Raw genomic sequence first — 17,232 nt, 5'->3', positions numbered from 1 at the left:
GTATATACATACAATGGAATATTATGCACCTTTAAGACAGAATAAACTTATGAAGTATGTAACAACATGGATGGACCTTAAGAACATTATGCTGAGTGAGACTAGCCAAAAACAAAAGGACAAATACTGTATGGTCTCACTGATATGAACTGACATTAGTGAATAAACTTGGAATATTTCATTGGTAACAGAGACCATCAGGAGATAGAAATAGGGTAAGACATTGGGTAATTAGAGCTGAAGGGATACAGACTGTGTAACAGGACTGAATACAAAAACTCAGAAATGGACAGCACAATACTACCTAACTATAACACAATTAGGTTGGAACACTGAATGAAGCTGCATGTGAGAATGATAGAGGGAGGAGGGCTGGGGGCATAAATGAAATCAGAAAGAAAGATAGATGTTAAACATTGAGATGGTATAATCTAGGAATGCCTAGAGTGTATAATAATAGAGACCAAATGGACAAATCTTAAAAATTTTTTGCATGAGGAAGAACAAAGGAATGTCATTACTGCAGGGTGCTGAAAATAAATGGTAATTAATATTTTAAATGTCACCTTATGTGTGAGACTAAAGCAAAAAATGTTTATTTGGTGCAAAATTTGTATTTTGACTAGCGCATTTCCTAATATAACTTATGTAGATAGTTTGATTGAACACTATAAATACTTGGAATCTCAGATAGAACATGAGATTTTGTTGGTTTGCCCAGCGTGATGCCCGGATGGATCCCAGAGTGATTCGATCAGTGAGTGGAAAAGTATTTGCAAAGCCCCCTTCGGGGAATGGTGAGAATGGGGAGAAATTCAACTTCCCCAACTTGAATTCTCGATACTCTCACAAGCAGTGTGGACAACCAAAGCAATAGGTTGGGCCCCCAGTCTTGGGGTTTGTTCATATGAAACTTAACCCCACAAATGATAGGTCAAGTCTACTTAAAATTTAGGCCTAAGAGTCACCCCCAAGAGAGCCTCTTTTGTTGCTCAGATGTGGCTTCTCTCTCCAGCCAACACAACAAGCAATCTCACCACCCTCCCCCTGTCTACATGGGACATGACTCCCAGGGATGTGGACCTTCCTGGCAACGTGGGACAGAAATCCTAGAATGAGCTAAGACTCAGCATCAAGAGATTGAGAGAAACCCTAAAATGAGCTGAAACAGAGCATCAAGGGATTGAGAAAACTTTCTCGACCAAAAGGGGGAAGAGTGAAATGAGACAAAGTGTCAATGGCTGAGAGATTCCAAACAGAATCGAGAGGTTATCCTGGAGGTTATTCTTACACATTGAGTAGATATCACCTTGTTATTCAAGATGTAAGGGAGAGGCTGGAGGAAACTGCCTGAAAATGTAGAGCTGTGTTCCAGTAGCCATGTTTCTTGAAGATGATTGAATAATGATATAGCTTTCACAATGTGACTGTGTGATTGTGAAAACCTTGTGTCTGATGCTCCTTTTATCTACCTTGTCAACAGACGAGTAGAATATATGGAATAAAAATAAATAATAGGGAGAACAAATGTTAAAATAAAAAAAAGAAAATGCAAAGGATCTAAAGACAACTGACCCAGATTCTTCAACAAATAAGTGGCAAAAAGAAAGTGGGAGACAAGCACCAACTAAAAAGAGACAAGAAATCTATCAACCAAATACAATATGTGGACCTTGTTTGGATTTGGATTCAGACTAACTGTAAAAAGGCATTGTTGTCTTCTTTTGTTAGAGGAATAATGAATGACATTGTGGCTATGGAAAATAAAGGGTCCCGGATAAAAAAAAAAAAAAAAAAGAAAGTAGAGACAGAAATCTATAATTAAGAGATATTTAAGAGATGTACCACCCCATAGGTACTGATTCAAATAACCCAACTGTAAAACATCATTTATGACACAATGGGGGAAATTAAAAACTGATTTGGCATTTGACTATATAGGAATTATTATTAAAATTTGGGCATAGTACATTGAATTGTGTTTTTTTAATAGTACATAATGATGGTAACACAATATTGTGAGTGTAATTAACACCACTAAATTGTATACTTGAAAATGGTTAAAATGGGAAATCTCATTCATAAATATGTTACCACCATAAAAGTTTAAAAACAACCCACAGTACTGTGCATCACAAAGATTGAACCCTAATGCAATCTATGGACTCCAGTTACTAATGTAATTAACATTGGTTCACCAATTGGAACAAATTTACTACACTAATGCAAAAACTGTGCAGAACATAGGAACTCTGTACTGTTCGCATGATTTTTCTGTAAACCTACAAATCCTCTAAAAAATAAATTAAAAAAAGGATACCTAATACCTATCTTAATTTAGAGATACATAATAAAGAATAAAGAAATGAACTAATAAATATTTGGAATTTACTTCAAAATAGTCCAGTTGGGGTTGGAATGCTAGTGAGAATAAATAAAACAAGACTGATCAGGAGTCGATAGTTGTTGAACCTAGGTAATGGGTACATGGAAGTTTCACTTTACCATTCACTCTGCTTTTGTGTATGTTTGAAACTTTTCTTACTTATTTAATAAGTTTTTCAAAAATATCTTTGTAGATTATCCGTCCTTACTGATGAAGCCCAAACTCCTTGACAGAAGCAGAATACCCAGTTTTCTGCCATCTGCCATCTTCCAAGCTCATCTTCACTTGTCCTCATACCCTGCTGCCTCCACTTTAGTTCTTGGGAGCTACATTCAGTTCTCTGAACTACGTCTTGTGTGTTCATAGATTTGGTAATCCCATTTGCAGGCCTGGAAAACTGTTTTTCACTTTTAATGTTTGGTGAATTTTATGGCCCCGTTCAAAGGTTAGTTTCTATAAACTTTTAATAGACTCCTTGAAATATAACTAATCTCTTGCTTTAAAGCAATCCCAACATATCATGGACAAGACATTCTACTATACCTTTTATATATTAATAACTCCCAGCCTCATCCCCTCCCCTCAAATCTTTCCAAGATTCCCGGTGCCTGCCCATGCAAAAAAAAAAAAAATCTTTCCAAGATTAAATTCCATGGCCCATCATTATGATCATTCCTTTGCACTTAACTTCAACATCCTTGTCCTTCTCTCCTACTCATTTGGATAAACTACAAACCTGGGTAAATACTACTCTTCACCTACTCTGTGCCTATGTCCATGTAGCAGACAGTGGATGTGTGGCTGGTCTCTTTTTGAACTCACTTCCACTAATGGCAATGGCCCTTAATGCTGCCTGGAATCATATTTCCTTGGTTTAGCCTGTCTTACACAATGTAAAACAACTATCATACTTCTCTTTTCAAACCTCATTCTCCTCCCCTGTCCTCACTCATAAAATGATCTTGCTCTTTATTTCACTGAGAAAATAGAGGTAATCAAAAGAAAATATCCAGGATGTCCAGATGGCTAATACAAATATGAAAACCTACTAGACATCATTAGTCATCAGGGAAATGCAAATTAAAACCAAAATCCATTACCACTACCACCCACCAAAATAGCCAAAATGACAAAATTAATAATTTTAGCAAAGAAGTGGAGCAAACGGAACTCACTCACACATGGCTGATGGGAGTATAAATTGGCAGATTCACTTAGTAAAACTGTAACATTTCCACTAAAGCTAAACATATGCATACCTCAGGTCCCAGCAATTCCACTCCTAGATACACAGCCGACTGCGTATGTATGTGCATTGAAAGGCATGGTCAAGGAGGTTCATGGCAGCACAATTCATAACAGACAAAACTGGAAACAACCCAAAAGTTCAACAATAGAATGGATAAACTATCAAATATTCATGAACATTATACAACGAGAATAATTGAACTACTAATGCACACAACATAGATGAATCTCAAAAACATGATGCTGCGTTTAAGAAGTCATAAACAAAAGAGAACATAGGACATGTCTAAAATGTAAAAACAGGCAATATAATTTATTGTGTTAGAAATCAGGACAATGGTTCTATTTGCAGGCGCTTGGGTGGTGACTGGAAAGAGGTGCGAGTGGTGTTCTAGGGCACCGGTATTGTTCTGTTTCCTGGGCTGGGGTCTAGTCACACAGGTGTGTTCCCTTTATAGAAACTGAACTACATATTTTGGGTATTGGCATTCTTCCATATGTGTATTATATCTCGGATAAAGTATTAGTTTAAAAAGAGAAAGAGAATGTCCCCACACTCCCACCACCACATCCAGCCATCTACCTATAGCTGAGCCCATCCACTCTACCTTACTCTTGTCATGCTTGTTATTCTGAGTGGACTGTTTGTGTTTCCATCAAAGGCAAACCCTTCCTCCTATACACTAAATAACTACCTCTTCTTCTCAAGATGTCACTCTAGCAAGGATCCCTTTTCATTCCTACATTACCTTGCACTCTTGATCTTTCCTGTCAACATACAAACATTCTATTACTTTTGCCTTTTTAAGACAGTCTTCTCTTAATTTCCAGTTACTGGTTGTTTTTCTCCTTCTGCTGGTTTAAAACAAAACCTCTCAAAAAATTTATCTACAGTTGCTGAACCAATTTTATTCTGACATTCTCCTTTGACGTTCTCACCTCCACACTCCACCAAAACTGATCTGATCAAGGTCATTTCCATGCTATGAAATACAATCATCTCTTTCATCCTCCTCTTACATGATACTGAACGGCTTTTGACATAGTCTTCAACTTCATCTTTCCTAAAATATTTTCTCTTCGTCACTTCTAAAACAACACATTGGCCATTTTTCATTCTACCATGCTAGCTGCTCCCTTTCAACTTTCCTCTCCTAATCAACCTAATGCCTCTTCTTCCCCTCTCTCAATTTATTCCATTCACACTAGCGGCCTTGGTGCTCCTCAAATCTGGCAAATGGGTTCCTACCTCAGGGCCTCACAAGCCTTTCCCCTTAAAATGCTCTTCCCACATTTATCCTCATGGATCATTCCCTCACCTTCAGGTCTTTACCCAAATATCAGTTTTTCATTGAGGACCACCTTATTTAAAATTTAAAGCTTCTCCCTTCCCATCTCACCCACCAAAGTTTCCATCACTTTCCTCGTCTTCATTTAGAACTTGTCTCCTTCTAATATACACATACATTACTTAACTGTTCACTCTGCCCTCTACGCATGTGAACAACACAGGGATAGAGATTTATGTCTGTTTTGTTCACTGCTATATCCCCAGGGTCAAGGGCAATGCTGGGTATGCAGTAAAAGCTAACAGTTAACTCCAGGCCAAGATGGTGGCTTAGCAATGTGCGTGTTTTAGTTTATCCTCCAGAACAACTACTAAATAACCAGAAACAATACAGAACAGCTCCTGGGGCCACATCAGTGACCGGACACACAGCATACCCCAGTCTGGACCAGCTGGACTGGCTGCGAGCCCCCCCAGAACCATGAGTTCCCCAAGCCGTGGTGGCTGGTGCCCCTCCTCCAGAGGCTGCTTCCCAGAGGGGAAAGGAATGGGACTTTACCAGCAGCAGGCGCTGAGCCCAACCAAACGCCAATTGTGGAATTAATTCACAAATTCTGACTACTAAAAATAGGCTTCCAGCTCAGGTGAACCTGGTCAAAGCAGAGGTCACTCATTTTTGCCCCAGCACCAAGGGATCAGGGCTGATGGAAAAAGAAAAAACAAAGGAAGCAGAGGTTTTTGTGGCTGTGTTTCTACAAAGGCTTGACTGCCTTTGGATATAGCGGCAGGAGTTTTCAGGCTGCAACTGCCCCAGGCAGAGGCAGAAACAAACTTGTTTGAGGACCTATCTGGAGCCTGTGCCTTCCCTAGGGGAAGGATGAAGCCCAACTCAGGTGGAATCCCTCTCTCAAGGAATTCAGACCCCAGGGCTTGGTAAATTGAAGCCATTAAAACCAGCCTACAACCTCTCCTCTGTCTTCACCATGCCCCCAGCAGGAAGAGTCTGCCAAAGTTAAAGATACTGCATCATCTTATGGTGGTGGGACCTGCAGACAGATAAGCATCACATACTGGGCAGGATAAGAAAAACAGAGCCCAGAGACTTCACAGGAAAGTCTTTTAACCTGCTTGGTCTCACCCTCAGGGAAAACCAACGCAGGTGACTCTTTCCTCCTGATAGGAGGCCAGTTTGGTCTGGGAAAATCCAGCTTGGGTCTATAATACCTATGTAGACCCTCCTCAGGGTTGGGGGGAAAAGGCACTATACAAGCAGGGTGAGAAACAAGAAAACAAGAACCGAAAAATTCTCCTCTGTTAAACCAAACTTAAGCTACAGGTCCAGAAAAACCTGAACCCAATGTCAAAAAACAGAGAGACAACAAATTCATCCAGCAAGAAAACCCTAGGTAAAAGAAGTGAAAGCAATCTCCAGAATAAACTAATTAAGGTAATTAAATCCCTAGACGCCAGCAAAAAATAACAAATCACACTAGGAAAATTGAAGATATGGCCCAGTCAAAGGAACAGACCAACAACTCAAATGAGATACAGAGATACAGCTGAAACAATTAATACAGAATATACAAACAGACATGGAAAACCTCATCAAAAACCAAATCAATGAATTGAGGGAGAATATAAAGAAGGCAAGGAATGAACAAAAAGAATAAATGGAAAGTCTGAAAAAACAAATCACAGAACTAACGGGAATGAAAGGCATGGTAGAAGAGATGAAAAAAACAATGGAAACCTACAATGGTAGATTTCTAGAGGCAGAATTTAGGATTAGTGAACTGGAGGACAGAAAATCTGAAATCTGACAAGAAAAAGAAACTATAGGGAAAAATATGAGCAGGGACTCAGGGAATTGAAGGACAATATGAAGTGCACGAATATACGTGCTGTGGGTGTCCCAGAAGGAGAAGAGAAGGGGAAACTAATGGAGGAAATTATCACTGAAAATTTCCCAACTCTTATGAAAGACTTAAAATTACAGATCCAAGAAGTGCAGCGTACCGCAAAGAGCATAGATCCAAATAGACGTACTCCAAGACATCTACTAATCACAATGTCAAAAGTCAAAGAGAAAGAGAGAATCTTGAAAGCAGCAAGAGAAAAGCAATCCATCACATACAAGGAAAGCCCAATAAGACTATGTGTAGATTTCTCAGCAGAAACCTTGGAGGTGAGACGACAGTGGGATGATATATTTAAATTATTAAAAGAGAAAAACTGCCAACCAAGAATCCTATATCCAGCAAAATTGTCCTTCAAAAATGAGGGAAAAATTAAAATATTTTCAGACAAAAAATCACTGAGAGAATTTGTGACCAAGAGACCAGCTTTGCAAGAGATACTAAAGGGAGCACTTGAGACAGATATGAAGGCAGAAGAGAGAGGTATGGAGAAGAGTGTAGAAAGGAAGACTACGAATAAAGGTAAAAAGAAGGAAAATTAGAAGGACATATAAAAGCCAAAAGGCAAAATGGTAGAGGAGGGTACTGCCCGGGCAGTAATAACAGTGAATGTTTGTGGATTAAGCTTCCCAATCAGGAGACATGGACTGTCAGAATGGATTAGGGAACGGGACCCATCTATATGCTGTCTCTACTCAAAGGACATGAGGGCAAGGACACAAATGGACATTTGCACACCAATGTTTATAGCAGCATTATTTACAATTGCCAAGAGATGGAAACAGTCAAAATGTCCATCAACAGACGGGTGGCTAAACAAACTGTGGTATAGACATACAATGGAATATTATGCAGCTGTAAGACAGAATAAACTTATGAAGTATGTAACAACATGGATGGACCTTGAGAACATTATGCTGAGTGAGATTAGCCAGAAACAAAAGGACAAATACTGTATGGTCTCACTGATATGAACTGACATTAGTGAATAAACTTGGAGAATTTCGCTGGTAACAGAGACCACCAGGAGACAGAAATAGGGTAAGATATTGGGTAATTGGAGCTGGAGGAATACAGATTGTGCAGCAGGACTGAATGTAAAAACTCAGAAATGGACAGCACAATACTACCTAACTGTAATACAATTATGTTGGAACACTGAATGAAGTTGAATGTGAGAATGATAGAGGGAAGAGGGCTGGGGGCACACATGAAATCAGAAAGAAAGATAGAAGATAAAGATTGAGATGGTACAATCTAGAATTGCCTAGAGTGTATAATGACAGTGACTAAGTGTACAAATTTAAAAAATGTTTTTGCATGAGGAAGAACAAAGGGATGTCATTACTGCAGGGTGCTGAAAATAGATGGTAATTAATTTTAAAATTTCAATTTATGTGTGAGACTAAAGCAAAAAATGTTTATTTGGTACAAAATTTATATTTTGACTGGTGCATTTCCTAATATAACTTATGTAGATAGCTTGTTTGAACAACATAAGTACATGGAACCTTGGGTAGGACATGGGATTTTGTTGGTTTACCCAGAGTGATGCCCCGATGAATCCCAGAGTGATTTGATCAGTGAGCAGAAAAGTATTTGAAAGGTCCCCTTTGGGGAATAGTGATAACAGGAGAAAATTCAACCTCCCAAGTTGGATTCTTGATATTCTCACGGGCAATGTGGACAGTCAGAGCTGTGGGCTGAGCCCCCAGTCTTGGGGTTTCTTCATATGAAACTTGGCCCCACGGGGGATAGGTCAAGCCTACTTAAAGTTGGGACTAGGGGTCACCCCCAGGAGAACTTCTTTTGTTGCTCAGATGTGGCCTCTCTCTCCAGCCAACACAAAGGGCAGACTCACCACCCTCCCCCTGTCTGCGTGGGGCATGGTTCCCGGGGGTGTGGACCTTCCTGGCAACGTGGGACAGAGATCCTGGAGTGAGCTGGGACTCAGCATCAAGGGATTGAGAAAAACCCTGGAATGAGTTGAGACCCAGCATCAAGGGATTGAGAGAACCCTCTCTACCAAAAGGGGGAGGAGTGAAATGAGACAAAGTGTCAATGGCTGAGAGATTCCAGGCCGAGTTGAGAGGTTATGCTGGAGTTTATTCTTGCGCATTTAGTAGATATCACCTTGTTGTCCAAGAGGAAGTGGAGAGGCTGGAGGGAACTGCCTGAGGGTGTGGAGCTGTGTTCCAGTAGCTGTGTTTCTTGATGATGTGGCTTTCACAGTGTGGTTGTGTGGTTTTGACAGCCTTGTGTCTGATGCTCCTTTTATCTACCATGTCGGCAGATGAGTAGAACATATGGAATCGGGATAAATAATAGGGGGAACAAGTGTTAAAATAAATTTATTTTGAAATGCTGGTGATCAATGAGGGGGAGGAGTGAGAGGTATGGTACATATAATTTTTTTTTCTGTTTTCATTTTATTTTTCTGTTGTCTTTTTATTTCTTTTTCTGAATTGATACAAATGTTCTAAGAAATGATCATGCTGATGAACATGCAACTATGTGATGATATTGTGAATTACTGATTATATATGTAGAATGGAATGATCACATATTAAGAATGTTTGTGTTTCTTTCCTGTAATTTTTTTTAAAAATTAATTTAAAAAAAGCTCACAGTTAATATCTGTGGGATGAATGAGTTATTTTATCCTTGTCAGTACAATCAAGCTTCAGAGGTAAGAGCCATATCTCTTTCATCTTTGCGTAAACGTCTGATTAAATAGGCATTTACAGGTCTTTCATTCAATTAAGGTACATAGGACAGGCAAAGCATTTAACTATTCTTTGTTTTCAGTCCAAATATTTGATCCTCAACTAAATTATTTCTTCTACTCCCAAATAAGATTATCAACTGTCTTTTCCTTTTAAAAAATTTTTCACTCAACCAAGAACAAAGATTATAATAAACAGAGTGAGACAAAAATATAGTTACTGAAAATCATGCTCACCAGTTGTCCACAGGTCAAAACGTGGAGGAAATTCAAACCTTGGGAAGTAATACAAACATAGTTGCTCATGAATTCGTTTATAAGATTTTTTTTGTTTCCAGAGAAAGATTACAGAAAATAACTGTGACTCAGAGAGAGGGAAAAGTCAACAGATGCATTGGTTTAACTGCATGGTTTCTAAGTGCACTAAACAAATAAGGAAGAAATTGACCCTTCTGATACGAAGACCTTGTATTTGAAATTAAGAGAGCACTTCCTATTCATTTTAGTTTATTCCTAGAGAAAATTTCAATACTTGGAAAGTTCTGGGATCTTGTGCTTCCAAAAATGACAAGTTTACATTTTAGTCCTTTTTATTTACATGAAAAGTTCCAGCTTATTTTATATAAAAGCTTATAAAGCAAATTATTATACGAGGCCAAAGATTCGAGTTCTTTTCTCAGAATAAGCATGTTCAAGGAAGCTCTTCAGCCTCGCTTCCCACAGAGGCACCCGTTCCCGCCCCTCAGGGGAGGCCCATGGCAGTCACAAGGGCCACATGGGGGGGGCCGTGAGACCACTGCTGTGACAGACCTTACAGGGCACCTGTGCACGGTGTGGACTATGCTGTCACTCATCTCCGGGGTGGGGCTAGGGGCGAGATGAGAAGGACTCAGTATCACAATGCAGGTAAGCTGGTTGTGGGGCTGCCCATCATCAAAGGAGTACAATCTTGCAAAAGGAATCTGACATTTTTTTCTTTTTTTTTTTTTTCCTTCATTTTCCCAGTGATTTAATTATTTTTCATTGTGGTAAGATATCTGTAACATAAAATTTGTCATTCTAACCATTTTAAGCGTACACATCAGCGACATCAATTACATTTATAATGTCATCCTACTATTTAGCACCATCCATTGCCAAAACTTTTTCATCATCCCAGACAGAAGCACTAAGCAAAAAACTGGAATCTGACTTTTAAACAGAAAATTTACCTATATGATAGTTATGTCAGAGTAAGTGGGATTGCAGAGAAAGTTATATCTAAAGTGAGAGAAAACTTGATTAATTGAATCACAATCAAAAAGTGAAGAACATATTAATGGAAACGTCATTCAAATTACACAAATTTATTTGCATATAAATTACTTTTACACAGCATACTGTATGCAGATCAACTTTACTATATACAAAAGGCACTGCCTATGTATTTTTGTATAGTAACCCTTGTCCGTCACAGAAGAGTATGACTAGTAGCCAATTGCCCTCCAGTTGTCTGGCAATTATCTCTGGAGCTTCAGAAAGGAAATGGCTTCAGTGGATAACGTTTAGGAAAAACATATAAATATATATATTTACACACATATTATGGTCTCCCCATAAGAAAATTTATAAGCCACAGAATCACAATTAGTGCCCTTCCCATCCACATAGTGAAATGAGAGTTTTAACTCAACGGGCCTAAATGCAGAGAAACCAGACATCCTGATTTAGCTGAACAGTCCCAGTTTATTTTTGTTTCCAAGTATAATTATTAGTAGTGCAGCCTCCCACCCCACCCCCACCCCAACCCCACCCCACCCCACACAAATGTGGTCCAGTTTGGACAATAAATTATCATTTATTATGACTTTGTAATGGAAGTTTAAGCTTTGGCTATGAAGCTGGCAAAATTAATGCTGTCATTTTCCCATAAGGAAATGTGTGACCATAACTGGTTAAATCACTCTGCCTTTTCCCTTACAGAAAAAACATGTATCTGGCAAAGTAAACAAAATGAGGAGGGCTTTAAATAACAAAAGAATCAGCTACTCTATATTCTTTTGACTTTGCTATTCATACAGACTGGCCATGACCATTTCTGAATAATGGGGATTCTCTGCCCAGCCCCCAGGGACTTTAAATGCCACCAAGAGAGGAAATGGTCTCAAACATTTTTTTATATTTATTTAGCTTATCCCTGGGTTATTAGACAAAAAGTAGAGGTAGGGCTTTCAATCAGGAACTATTTATTTTTAAGTTGATAGTACAACTTTCCATCAAGCTGTTTTGGATGTTCTACCTTAGTGAAGCACTCATCCTCCCTTCTCCCACCAAGCCTAGAACTAATAGAAAAGTTCATCTTCACAGAGTATAAAAGCTGACATAAAAGCACTGGCCTGAAATCCAGGGCCCCCTGCCATACTACCCACCCCCTCTTACTCTCCAGCCCCATCTCACTCTGTGAGAAAGTCAGTGGAGTTACTGGAGATAGGGTAAGAGGACAACAGTCAGCATTCACCTAGGGTAATAATTTGCAAGGCAGTAAATCTACTTACCCACACTCCAACAGCAGCCCCCTTGCCCTGGGGATGACCATGGATTCCAGAGCCCCTGTCTCCCACCCCCACATCATCCCAGCAAATTCTGGGCATAAGTGCACAAGTTCCTGATCCACAGGTGACATCGATGGTTCTGAATTCTCAAAATGTCTCAGAGTTCAGTCCCATAGATGGCCTTATGACGTAAGTATTCTTCTAAGCACTGAAGAGCATTATCATCCACCCTTGGGTCAAACTTGTTGGCCAACAGGTGATGGTTCTGAAGCATCCAATGCAGGTCCCCAATTCCATAAATACAGATAGCTCGCTGGTGGATTCCAGTGCAAGGAGCATAAGGTGCCCCTTCACTGATGTTTCCCTCATGGCCCTGCCACTTGACCAGCCTGGCAATGGCAGCCAAGTCTGAAATATCATATTTGGAGTGGTAGGGAACAGAGCCAGGCATCCACGGTGCACGCTGAAGAGTGGCCCAGAGGTGCTCGTCGGGGCTGTAAGTGTCTTTTACCCATTCTATCAGTTGTTGAGATTTGGGGTTCTCCAAGACATGCTGGATGAAGTTTCGAGAAGCCACAATATAGGCGTTCCCTGTGAACATACGTAAATTATGAGGGGGAGGGTCCTTCTGCTTGCTAGTCCTGTACAGTGTGTCTGTCATCTCATAGTGATATTTCCAGCGATTTTTTTTGTACTCGGTAGGTATCTCTGACTCCATACTGTTCTTTCCATTCAACATCTTGAGGGCCTGAACCATCTCGGCATTGGTTTTCAGAGGAAAGTCTGTTCCACATGTATTGAGGAAATATTTCCAGGGCACTGAGCTCTGGAGCAAATCTTCCATGCAGTTGAGGTCCGCCTGCACCCTGGACCAGGAGGCATAAACCACCTGAACCAGCTTACTGGCCATGAAGACATTTGGGAAGCATGAAATAATCGACTTGATGGCCTCTTTGAAAGTTTCTGGGGACTTCTCATCCACATGGATGCAATATATGTTCTGTGGGGCATACACAGCTCGCAGCAGCCTTTCAAAGTTTTCAATCTTCTCATGGACCACCATAGAATATGCAATAGGGAAGTCTGATTCTTCTTTGCTCAGGGGAAACTGTATAAACTTCCTTTTGGCCTTAAAGTGCTCACAGTCTCTAGTCAGGTTGAGGTAGTCAGCATCTGTGAAAGGTTCCCGCTTCTTCTTGGTCTCCAGGTTGTCCAGGCGAGCCTGGATCAATGCCTCCTGGTCCCCTCGGATGATCCCAGAACAGTTGATGGTCCTCTTTGCTGGCAGCTTCAGGGATGTGTACAGTACGTCCCTACAGTGCTGGCTTAGAAAGTCCTTGGATTCCAGATGCTGGTGATGGAAGTTACATTTCAATTTGAGAGAAAGTTTCAGAGCAATGATGGCCAGTAGCATATAGCAGCCCAGGACCCAGAGGTAATATTTTAAGCAGGGGTTCCTCCTCCACAAAATCATCTTCATGGAATGGAGACCAAGGAGAGTCTGAGCAGAGGGAGGGAAGAGAAGAATGGAATCCTTGGACAGAACAAAATGCCTTCAATTACAAACTAAACCTGAACACACTGACAGGAACATCAAGTTCAATTTCAGTGATGGCAAGAAATGTTTCCTCTCTAGGCAAATATCCTCAGTGAAGTCCTGCCTCGGATAGCCTCATGTATACCTGGCTTGCTCATCGAGGTTTATAACCTGACCTTACAAACAAACTGATCATGTTGGGGTCAGGCTCCACCTACACTCCAGGAGAGGGAAGGAGGAGCAGAATGAAGCACCTGCTGAAGTAGATGTGTAATTAGCAAGAGGAAGTTCCCACTCTTTAGTCTCCATTCTTCCCCCCACCCCTTTTCACCCTGTTTTTATTATACAGTTCTTAACACAGGACCTAGAATTTCTGATAGGTCCTGGAGAGAAAAATCCGTGAAATGCAGACTCTATACATCATTTCTAGAAATCCAAAAGTCCTTTCAAAAGGAAAAGAACTTTTTTTGCTCTTATTTGGCAAATTATATATCAAAATGTTTATTATCACATGTAATTCATTGGTCAGATGAGATGTCTAGCTGCCATTAAAAAAATATCTTAAAAAAATAAAAAAATTAAAATTAAAAAATTATCCTAAAGAAGTACAAAAAAAGTGGACACAATTTAAAAAAAAAAAAACGGGATTATCATCATTCATATAGGTAACTCAGTTTATTTAAATTTAAAATATATCTGCACATAGAGATATACTCAAATAGGTGTGTATACAATATTTAACAAGTATACAATATTTAACAAGTGCCTTCTATGGGCCAGGGATATTTCTTTACATAATCTAATTGAATCCTCATATCCAGCCTGAAATGTAGTATTGCTAGTAGCCCAGAGCCCAAGATCTCTTTGACAGAAAGGAAAAGGAAAGCTAAATAACTTGCCAAATATCACCCACGTTATAAGAAATAGATCTGGGACTCTTTCCCACTCCCCCTTCTCCCTAGTTGTTTTTTCTTTTGTTTGTTTGCTGCCATTAGACCTATTACTTCTTCTACCAAACCACAACCATCTTTTCAATACCACGCGGGGTGTTAAGTACCATCAAAGGAAACCAGATATTATAGAAAAGTACCTAAGAGAAGAAAAACATCCTTCCAGCAATGGTCGTTTGCCCTCACTCTAAACAAAAGTTCGCATCTTCTTTAGTAATAGTTTCCATGATAATCTAAGAGGGGGAGAAATGAAAACTTGAGAAAATACTCACCTTTAATAGCTTCTTTCCTACTTGGGAAAGATCTCCTGCCAGGCCATGAATCCATTTTCAAGGGGAAACGTATTGGTTTCCATGGAAGCAAACATGAATACCATTTTCCCTGGTCTTCTTAATCCTCCAAAGAAAATATTTTTGATATTTACAGGACACCTAAGAAACCGGCTCCAGCTCTTCTTTAATCTCTGCAAAGTAGACAGTAGCCACTCTGTTCTTTTGGGCTTCCAGATAAGAGAGCAGCCACTCTGTCCTTTTGGGCTTCCAGATAACAGAGCAAGCTCAGATAAAATTAACAACAATGTTCTCAAACCTGAATTATCTGGAGAGGTGAGGCAGAAAAAAAGGAAGGAAAAATGCTGGCAATATCTGAGAAGGTAAGCAGTATTTCACCTAAAAAACCCACTTTGTATCCATGTCCATTCATAAAAACTTGTCAATGATCATATAAGAACTTGAGGCTTTTTTTTTTTCTCCCCTCAACAAGGAAACATAGAAGCACACAGGTGTGTCCCTGCCTTCTTTCTGGCCTGCAGCACAAGTGTCACTCCTCTTATTTACCTAACCAATACAAGAGTAAGGCAATAAAAATATCCCTCAAGGATTTTCTTTCTTTTGCTACTTTTCTTTTTTAAAAAACTAGTCCATGAAAACCAGAGTTGTTTCTTCAAATGGCATCTGCTTAAAAAAAAAAATCCATTTGCCTTGCCTTAAATGACTATTAGGAATCTGTGGTTTTAAATCATCTGTAGGTTGTAGAAATACCCACAGGGTTTCAGAGTGTAGATGTACCTCACTAATGTCTGTGAGTTTAAGATTCTTGGCAGTCTAAAGAATGGATTATATTATCCCAGGCTTCGTGAACTTTAAGCAAGAGCCTCACGGGGTTTGGCAATAAAATGTAGAAAACGCCTTCTTCCAAATCCCCAACCCTGCTTGTTTCTCCCCTTTAAAAAAAAAAAAAAAGCGTTTTAGGCCAGGCATTTGAACAATAAACAAGTTAATCTAAACAATTTAACTAGGTCTAAAGGTGTTTAAGTGGGTAAAAGAGCAGAAAAAAAGGGACACTAAATTAGTAGGGAAGTACCAATCGTTGGAGGCAGCTACTACCCTAGGCTGGAGGGGAAAAAAGGAAGAATTGGGAATTATTAAATTTAGAATTTAAATAAAAGTGCCCCAAAAGCTGAAACTCAGACCTCACAAAAGGGGGCACTGCTCACCAGGTGCTGGGGTACCTGTGCTCAAGAGGGCCTCTGGGCTGAGACCCAGACCTCTTGGGAGGTGGCTGATGCTGGTGCCTCTATTAGGGACAAGGTGAGGCTTTTTGCGCAAGTGTAGCAAATACTGTTACTGTAAACTGGGTTCAGTGCTTTTTCCTACATAAAGCAACGACCAATACAAGGTAAGTAAGCGGTGACGTAGTGATGAGCCCAGAGCAGGAAGTACGTAAGAAGCAGACAGGAAGTCCTTCCCCCAGCCTCCCTGTCTCCCTCCAGCTCCCCCTATTGGCGGAGCCCAACGGAGCGACTGGCAAAGTGGAAATGGCGCCACGTGCAGTCCCAGCGCTCATATCTCAAAGCAGAGGAAAGATGAGCTTGCTCTGTACAAGATTTTTTTTACTCAGCCCCTAATACCCTCAGTGTAGGGAGTTAATTTAACTATCTTTTGTTTTGGTCCTCCTTCCTTGCACATATATAACTGTAGAAGACAGCCAAAGGCAGGGAAGCTTCGCTTTTATGGCTGAGTTATATTCCATTGTACGTATATACCCCGTTTTATGTCTTCATCTGTGGAGGGACACTTGGGTTATTTCCACCTTTTGCCTGTTGTGCCCAAATAATGCTACTGTGAACAGTAGCCTACAATTACCTGTTTGAGTCCTTTGGATATATACTACGTACATTATCTTTTAAAGGAAAATGATTACCATGCCAACTATTAAATGGAAACAGAAAACGCATTAAATGATAAAACAATACACAGTAGCTTTTAGTTTTATTTCCTTAATCTTAAAAAACAAACTAAAAGATAAAACAAAAGAAACTATGGGCTTTCCATGCTATCCTTTCTGGCAGCGAATGAGGAAAGTATTTCTAGCAGTTTCTCTGTGCTGCCCCTGCCCCTGCCTCTAAGGTCCTATCATTCTTGGCCACCTGGAAAGTTTCGTGTGTGTAATTTTGGTCATTACCAATCTTCAGGCTTTCGTAATTGAGACCTGGGGCTGGGCTCTGGGCAGAGAGTCTCTAATTTCTAGATGGGAAGCATAGGGAAAGGTGAGGAGGGAACATCGTAGGCTTACCTACCTGTCAGGGAAACACTGGGTGGCTGGTCCGCAGGTGGGAGTTCACATGACTCATCATGGTCCTTAGTACACAT

The 17,232-nt window shown here is 40.0% G+C and overlaps 1 protein-coding gene across 5 annotated transcripts; it reads right to left on the bottom strand.

Annotated features, from left to right (window-relative positions):
* Window positions 1-11,380: 11,380 nt before the first annotated feature.
* Window positions 11,381-16,284, bottom strand: GCNT3 (glucosaminyl (N-acetyl) transferase 3, mucin type). Of its 5 annotated transcripts, none has more exons than XM_077126643.1 (3): window positions 16,077-16,284; window positions 14,854-15,803; window positions 11,381-13,628 (listed from the first exon to the last, which is right to left on the bottom strand). In XM_077126643.1, exon 3 carries the CDS (start codon window positions 13,572-13,574, stop codon window positions 12,252-12,254), a length of 1,323 nt encoding a protein of 440 aa, XP_076982758.1. In that variant the 5' UTR covers window positions 13,575-13,628; window positions 14,854-15,803; window positions 16,077-16,284; the 3' UTR covers window positions 11,381-12,251. The 5 variants fall into 5 exon arrangements, with proteins under 5 accessions (XP_076982758.1, XP_076982759.1, XP_076982760.1 ...); XM_077126644.1 differs by having other exon boundaries at window positions 11,381-13,595; XM_077126645.1 differs by having other exon boundaries at window positions 14,854-15,178.
* Between the last annotated feature and the right edge of the window lie 948 nt (window positions 16,285-17,232).

The sequence above is a fragment of the Tamandua tetradactyla genome, chromosome 14 (assembly GCF_023851605.1).
Source record: "Tamandua tetradactyla isolate mTamTet1 chromosome 14, mTamTet1.pri, whole genome shotgun sequence".
Taxonomy (NCBI): domain Eukaryota; kingdom Metazoa; phylum Chordata; class Mammalia; order Pilosa; family Myrmecophagidae; genus Tamandua; species Tamandua tetradactyla.
Note: the sequence above shows the minus strand (reverse complement) of the source record. Positions and strands in the feature narration are given on the sequence as shown.

Coding starts and splice junctions, on each gene's coding strand:
- GCNT3 (XM_077126643.1), bottom strand. CDS start 13,574: ATGAAGATGATTTTGTGGAGGAGGAACCCCTGCTTAAAATATTACCTC.